This window comes from Anarrhichthys ocellatus, unplaced genomic scaffold (genome assembly GCF_004355925.1).
Source record: "Anarrhichthys ocellatus isolate YVR2014 unplaced genomic scaffold, GSC_Weel_1.0 scaffold12, whole genome shotgun sequence".
Taxonomy (NCBI): Eukaryota; Metazoa; Chordata; class Actinopteri; order Perciformes; family Anarhichadidae; genus Anarrhichthys; species Anarrhichthys ocellatus.
In genome coordinates, this window is record NW_022280042.1 from 1,055,613 (window position 1) to 1,064,005 (window position 8,393).

An 8,393-nucleotide genomic window follows, 5' to 3' on the forward strand; every position below is an offset into this window, starting at 1 on the left:
GTGTGTGTGTGTGTGTGTGTGTGTGTGTGTGTGTGTGTGTGTGTGTGAACGTGTGTGTGTATGTCCTTGAGCCTGCTTTCTAGTGACGAGAAGAAGAGACGTACCGTTACGGGATTTCTAAACACCACCCTCGTAGTCTTGTACTAAGAAAAGAAAAGATAGGGTGCTCAAGTAAATACGACATTTTTCTCTCTCGTGGAGAGCAAAGAGATAGGTATAGGTATGAGAAACATACACGTTGGAAGGAAGCCTGGAACAGACAGAAGGGGAAAAAATTAAATATGATTAGGAGTAAATATTATTGTAAAAGCAATACTTATCTGAAACATAAACTAATTATCTTTATTTGATTATTTTTTTATGTGAACTAAGGGAAGAAGAGGGAAATATACTGTGATGCTTCCTGTTCTAATAGACAAACCTGTCAGTAGAAAAGACCCAGTTTTTTAAGTTATAGAAGGACAACTGGCACTGGCACTGCGCTGCAGGATATTACTCTAGTTCTATAAATAGGTGGAATATTGCCACATGGTATTGATTATGCTGTTTCACTTTACCACAGAATCCAGTTGAAAATAATTTTATAGGCCGTGTTGAGGATGACGACGACCTCCAAGACGATTTCGGCACTTTTCCCGACCTTCAGGATCAGCCCCGCAATAAAGGAGTTAGGGTTAGGGTTAGCATCAGGCCTCGCAATAAAGGAGTTAGGGTTAGGGTTAGCATCAGGCCCAGCGTATTGGCTCCGGGGACGTAGTGACCCATCATTTGCATACTAGTGGCATTCTGACGCAAGATGGGGGAAACAGTAGTTACAGTGGTCTGAGCGCAACTTCATATATCATCAACTATCATTGCACTTCAATAAAGGATCTTAATAGTGACGAGAAGAAGAGACGTACCGTCACGGGATTTCTAAACACCACCCTCGTAGTCTTGTACTAAGAAAAGAAAAGATAGGGTGCTCAAGTAAATACGACATTTCTCTCTCTCGTGGAGAGCAAAGAGATAGGTATAGGTATGAGAAACATACCCGTTGGAAGGAAGCCTGGAACACATTCTGTGGCATCAGGTTACTATAAAGAATAAGAAGAGTCAAACATTAGTCAGCTTGCAAATGTTGACAAATCATACACTGAATTCAGCTTGAACTCAGATGTAATGTAATTTTCTTCTCACGTCAGTTGATCCACCAATGTATCGAGGGTGGAGAACTTGTCCATTGCCTTTGGCCCATCTTGGTCAATAGTGTTAGGAGCCCCAGGCTTGATCAGCAGAACCAGGATCAATCCTACAACACGTATTCAAGGTTGGACGTAAGCGGCAAAAGTGGCATGCATGCTGTAGCTGTTCAATATGGATCATGACTTAATGAAAACAATAGTTTTAATCAGGATTCACAAAATGAGGTCACAAAGGCCTTATTTTTATGTCTAAAAATGTTCTACTAGAAATTAGAAAGAGAATAAGAACAATAACAGTGTGTAAATAAACATTACGTCCAACATGTTTTTATCAACAAAGTCCTTCATTAGTTTGAAGAGAAGTGATTTATAGAGACACAGCCACAACTATCATAATGAGCAAGTTTCACTGACAAATTATGCCGACTGGGTCACAGTTTGGGTGGTTTTTCTCCTCTAATTTGAAGGACTCATCATCTAATCTTGAGGCTGTGTCTTGTTTAGAGGCCCTGTGTCAAAATCTAGTTGTAGCCATGAATTAATAAATGATAAATGGATTTTGGGGCTCTGGACAAAATATAATATAAGGGAGCTTACATCAATACAAATCAAATACATTTAGATCAATTACATAAATTCAAAAATGGCATCTATTATTATATTGTACATCTATTAAAGGCCACTACATTACTTAACACAATGCATTACATTAGTACATTCAAAAAACAACAACAACTGTACTACTACACTACTTTAAAATACATTTGTTTTGGCTCTGGAGAAACCTTTTCAGAAGCAACCCTGTTTACATAACATTACATTCTGGTGGATTGCAAAGGGTGCTGGAATGGACCTGCTCATCCTGGACGTGTCCCTTAGCATCATCATTAGCCGCCCTACACTCTAAAAACTCTCAACATTAGTTACTTTAAAAATGATGGCAACAAAGTGACACGTAATATAATTGATTAGATTTTAAGTGATACAACATTGAGTAAAAAGTATTGAATAAATTAATTAAATCTAAACAAAAAAACTATGCAAATGAATGAATATCATGATTTACATTTACTGAATATTTGGGTGAAATTGATTTATATTTACTGAATATTTGGGTGACATTGATTTATATTTACTGAATATTTGGGTGAAATTGATTTATATTTACTGAATATTTGGGTGACATTGATTTATATTTACTGAATATTTGGGTGACATTGATTTATATTTACTGAATATTTGGGTGAAATTGATTTATATTTACTGAATATTTGGGCGAAATTGATTTATATTTACTGAATATCTGGGTAAAATTGATTCATATTTATTAATTATCTGGGTTAAATTGAGTCGGATTCACTAAATAAAATAGATTATATCAATTCACATTTTACCACATTGTTACTTAATTCAATACATTCCCACTGCTATTCTAACTTCAAGTCTATTCAATAATATTGATTGTTGCCATAATCTTTCTATGTCTAATTCACTCAATACTATGCCATCTTGGTGCCACAGTAAACTAACTTAAAATAACTTGAGCCAACAGATCAATATAAAAAAAATATATAATGGCTGTCTCCCTAAGACCTACACAGGAACACAAACACACACACACACACACACACATAGTTTTGATTTATTATCACGAGGCAGCCATTTTTAGAAACTTTGTGTCGGCCCGTGTTGTGGCAGGGGATTTCCAAATTCAGCTGGCATGAGCCCCATGATCCTTTGCTGCCATCAGCTGTGAGTCACTCATTTACATGGACAACAAGCGAAGTGGAAGATTCCTCAGGTCTGGGACCTCATGCTGCAACTGATGAAAAAACTATTGAGCAGGCTGTGAGTCGAGGACAATATTTTAGTAAGTAAGTAAAAGATGCTGGGGGGGGATTTCTGGAGGCCAATACCGTTACTACGCTTTCTCACCACTTAACTGCATACTGTATATATTGACTCTGAAGATTTCATATTCATCTATTAAGGCTCCAGCTACCCAGGGAGGGGAATGCAATCAACTGGCGTGGCTGCTGAGGTATTTACCTGCATTTTAATTCAAGCTTGGCGAACACAGCCGAGGTGGTGGCTGCAGCTGGTTGTGCGTGGCGTTCATAGAAACTGCTCACTGCAAACCTACACACACACACATGCACACAAATCCTTCATCTCTTGCCCGCTCTCATTTGGTGCGCTGCCTTGTCACCGTGCCGATCGATATTCTTCGGTAATGGCTGCCTGGAGAGCGGTGCACTTGAATGACAGCTCTGGGACCGTGCTTGAGTGATGGAGCGTTGTTTGCCGGCTTAATTAACTTCCAGTCAAGTCGCCAGTATTCACATCCAGCCACCCCGGGCCCCACCCCGACCCTATTACCCTCAGCATAAACAACATGCCAATTAAAAGGATGCCTGCACAGCCGTGCTGCTTTGTTTCCACAAGAGTCTGGAAATAAATATTCATCTCAGTATGTATAAGGCTTGTTTGCTGGATCATATATTATGGATCAAACAATTCTGCTAATGAAAGAAAGTTTTCCCCGTCTCCTGAAAAATAATTTTCCATATCGACCTTTACTTATGGGGGAGCTTTGCAAATGTCACAGGAGATTGTATGGAGACATCCACTGCGCCTCAGTAACTGCAGATTACTATTAAAGATTTCAATTTTCCCCCTGTCACTTCAGTTTGAAGTCAAAAGCTAATTTGCTTGGCTTGTTGCAAAGGGGATCAATAGATTGACGAGTGGGCGGGAGGTAAGGTGGTGCTAGTGGAGAGGGTGATTTCTAGACACTTTGACTGAAGACAGGATGCTTCAAGCCTGGATGCGAGTATCAGGGGAGGCTTGTAGCCACGGCAGCGGCACTCTTTGCTATTCAGCTCACTAGTGTTTTTTTCCCTTACGGAGCACAACAGCAATTCACAAAGGCTGTAATAGTCTGAGATTTAGCTTAGCTGGCAGAGCCCAAACTGTTTGCAGATGCAATTCAATGTTTCAAAAGTTTCAAGTGCAAGATTGCCGGTATTGATCGAGTCGAACTGAATAAGCACCACACAGCCGCATCCCTGCAACAAGAGTCAATCTACCGCCTTTGAAAATGAGGGTTTCATTGCATCATGGGAAGCTGTAATGAGAAACGTTGCACATATATTGATATATGTGAGAAACTTTTTACAAGATGCTTTTCACGTCATAACATTTTTCATTGTGTTATCATCACTAGATAGCAAAATGATTGTTTTTATCTTGTTATATCACACATCTTTCTTATTATTTCACAAACACAAAGTGTCTCTTTTAAACAAACTTGTGCTGAACAAGTTGATATGTTGTTATAGGAGATTATTTTTAGCAGCATTTTAGTGCATTTGTTTTATTGATTGCTGTCAGGATGTAAAGAGAATTTCAACAAATATGACAAAGATGTTTTTAAAATACATGACCCACCCCAGCTTTGTTTCCCCACCTTTTTACTTTGTGCTATTACCCACCACTGAGTTTTTATTTATTTATTAATTCTTCGTCAATTCACATTAAAATCCGACCAGGACCATTTAAACTGCTGTTTCAATGTGAAACCATGCACCAAGCATTGAGTTTCATTGTAACTAAATGAACTGAAGCAATGGACAGAACACCAGAGCATTAACTATTGAACATAATGAACATATGTAAACAGTAGCTCTGTCAAAAAGACAAACTAAGAGTAGCAGAGTGGTTAGGGTTATAAAATGGACTTTTAAATATAGGTATACCTGTATTCAAAAAAAAAAGTCCAATCAAGTATTTAAAAATTGGCATTCACAGACATCCAATCACATTGTCACACACATCCACCCAATCAAACACAAATGTGTTTTTTTTTCTCTTTTTTAGAAAATACTGTGATATTTTATTAAAAATGTTGCAGAAAAAGTTTATACAGGTTTCCAGCCAGAAATATCTCTATTATCACTTAAGGCAAAACCGCAAACAAAAATAAGACAAAGTAAGGATTTTGAAACTCTACATTAAAACCCTCGTCTTCTTGACTGGTTTAGGGACCAAATGGCAAGAATATATCTTTTTAGAGAATTTACAAATGTAGCTTAAAATCTTCTGGATGTACTTCCATTTTTTTCCATTTTCTGTAATGGGATGCAAAAAGGAAAAAGAGTTATTGGTTAATTTTGTTGTAATTTTATAATAATTAATATCATTAATATTTACACTCATTCACTTGCTTTTGTAACCCGAAATATCACAAGCCTGGCACAATACTTTACATATTGCTAGCATATGACAATTTGAAATATCTAACATATATTTCTTTACAAACATATCCAACTAATATTGATACAAAAAAATCACTGCCTTTTTTATTTCTAATGAATACATTGCTGGTCACATTGTAAGCTCAGGCAGTGCTGAGATTGCAAGACAGAAAAAGCCCACAAAGAAAACTATCAGAAGCATAACAGGATGACAGCAGGTGATGGGATCGAGTCAGTGCTCATTCTCAGACAGGAGACGTGTCTGAGGATGGAAGTAAAGCTCCTCCTGGACATGCGATGTCTGAAGAGTGGAAACAAAGCAACGTACGAGACAGTACTGGATGTAATGACCTGCAGACGCACAGCGTGCACCTCTCCGAGGATGGGATTGTGTTCGCATTTTGGTTGTTCTGTGGAAAAATATTGAAACGCAGGTTGTGATCAGAAGAAGAATGAATGTTTAGATATATTTACACGCACCTAAACAGAAAGCACAAGCTGGGAAACCCAAAAGATGGCAGCCAAAATAATAACAAAAAACAATAGAAGGATCTCTTGTAATACATATTTTTTTCTTTTTTAGGTTTCAAAATGTCCACGCACAACTATATACCTTTTTCTTTTCTTTTCTTATTTTCTTCTTCTTTTTTTTTATAAATTTTTCATAAATACATTTCAGGCTGGGGTGTAGAATTCTGTGCCCAAGTCAGGTGTCTGATGCATGAAGGATCATGAAAAGATGATGATTCCGACGTTTATTTGTTGCTTTTCGACAATGGCTGCCACTGTCGTCCTTTTGTGTATGGTATTTATGGCACAAAAGTCTCTGCAAAAGCTTCTCTGTCACACTGAAACTGTTCATTTGATATTGTAAGAATCATAATAGTCATCCCTGGTTGCCTTTTCTTTTGGTCAAACTCCTTAAAAACCATCCATGAAGCTTAGTTCCAAGCAGAGTTATTACTAGAGTAACATTCACTTTGAATATTTTCAGGATCAATTTATACTGTATATGCTTTTCCAGAAGACATGGTACCAAAATAACATCTTCTAAGTCTGTGCTTCACACAGTTAGCCACTCATATTTGCCTTGCGAGGATAGTGGCTGATCCAGAGGGAATCCAGCGCCATAGCGTCCCAGTGGAGCTATACCCGCGTGGTGGAGTGGCCATGGGGTAAGTTGGTATTGTTCTGGCTGCCACCGAAAGTATTGAAGTTGTGCAGAGGCTGCATGCCAGCCAGCGAGTTGGGGATCATGGTGATGGTGCTGGGTGTCATCAGGGGTATGTCGTCGGGCGAGCGGCGCAGCGTGAGTGTATAGTCGGGCGGGCAGGTGAGGCGCAGCGTGTCGTGGGTCTGCAGCGCCTCGCACTCATGGTGATGCTCGTGCTCCAGCTGCTGCTGCTTCATCTGCAGAGACATCAGCTCCTCGCTCTGCAGGTGGGCCACGTCATTGGCGGTGGAGGGCGTGTTGGCTGGTGCGGAGTTGCGCTGTGGGGTGGGGACCCGCCGGTTGGAGTCATGCCTCCGCTTGTCTTTCTTGTAGTAGAGTGCAGCGAAGGCGAGGATGTTCAGAAAGAGCAGGGATGCTCCCACTGCGATGGTGACACTGAGCTCAGTGGAGTAGTCCCTCTTGGTCTCGATCACCACAGTCGACTCATCGGTCAGATCGCCACTCTTGCGCTGGTCAGTGGTCTGTTTGGTGTTGGCAGGTGGGACCCCCGGGTGGCGGGTGGTGGATGGCCAGTTGTTTTTGCCAGGGAAGCGTTTGGTGTAAGGGTAAGGGGTGGTATCCTGTGGAGGTATTTTGGTGGTGGTGGATACGTATTGAAAAAATTCATTTATGTTGTGGAGATGGGGAACTAGTTCTAACCAGAAAGCCACCTTGGTGGCGCGGTAGTGGTCTCGGACTCGAGGTTTGAGGCCAATGTGAAGGTAGAGCTGGTCTTTGGGGTTGTACTTGGTCCAGGCTACCTCCTCAAATCGGTTGGGCTTTGTGTGGATGAACTTTGTATCCTGTGGAACCGGTTGATTTGGATCCCTAAAAGAGGAAAATAGAAGGAAGAAGAGTTGAAAATCAAGGAGATGTAATCAAAGTACCAAACTCTTTTCTATGGAGCTGTATACAGGACTGAATCATTAATATGGCACATCCGTCCAAATCCATTATAACACAGCAAGAATGAATAAATGGGACATGAAATAACAGGAACCATTCTTAATATAACATTCACCTTCATCACCATTTAAAACAAAATGACCATGTTTTAAACAGCTTAATGTGAATGTGTAAACGCCTTTGTCCTTCATTTTAAAGCAGCGTGATTCATTGGGTTGGATCCATTTAGCAGTAATTTGTGACACTTCCACATGAGTCATTATTTCAAAAAGTCAAAGCCTTTCTTCTATTTCTCTGCTCCCTCTGTTCAAAGCTAATGCGTTTCGAGGTGACTCTGAATTTGAAGGCCCGAGTTGACAAAATGTTCTGTGTCCTTTATACACCAATGACACATTTCCAGGTCTGTTGTCACATTTTCTTAATATTCAATCTCACCCGGGATGTTACTTCTCTGTAGTCTGGAATAGAGCTTCCTCTCTAGTGACTTTGTGGGAGCGATTTCATTAACTTTGGAGAGGTGAGGGGGAGTGAAGGCTAGACAACAACCTTGGAGCCGACACACTGGAGTGTTTGTGTAGCTGTGTGTGTTGGTGGGTTGGTGTGTGTGTTGGAGGGGTATATCTGAATACCCAAGAGGAGGGAGTATTGAATCATGCATTGCATTTTGGGGGCCACAGAGGAGCACTGATGAACTCCTGCCTATGTATAAGCAACAGACAGTGAGGGTGTGTTTGTGTTGACTGGTTACAGATAGATGTGTGTGTGTGTGTGTGTGTGTGTGTGTGTGTGTGTATGTAGGAGTGTGGGCACTGTGCAGTCTATGTGTGGCACCAT

General features: G+C 40.2%; 1 protein-coding gene across 2 annotated transcripts in view; it reads right to left on the reverse strand.

Annotated features, from left to right (window-relative positions):
• Positions 1 to 2,480: 2,480 nt before the first annotated feature.
• Positions 2,481 to 8,393, reverse strand: part of nlgn4xa (neuroligin 4 X-linked a) — an 81,328-nt gene continuing 75,415 nt past the window's right edge. The window contains exon 6 of one of the 2 annotated variants that reach the window (XM_031852380.1): positions 2,481 to 7,481. In XM_031852380.1, coding sequence (XP_031708240.1) covers positions 6,587 to 7,481 — 895 coding nt within the window. In that variant the 3' untranslated portion in view covers positions 2,481 to 6,586. The remainder of the gene's footprint in view (positions 7,482 to 8,393) is intronic. The other variant, XM_031852379.1, reaches the window with a different exon arrangement.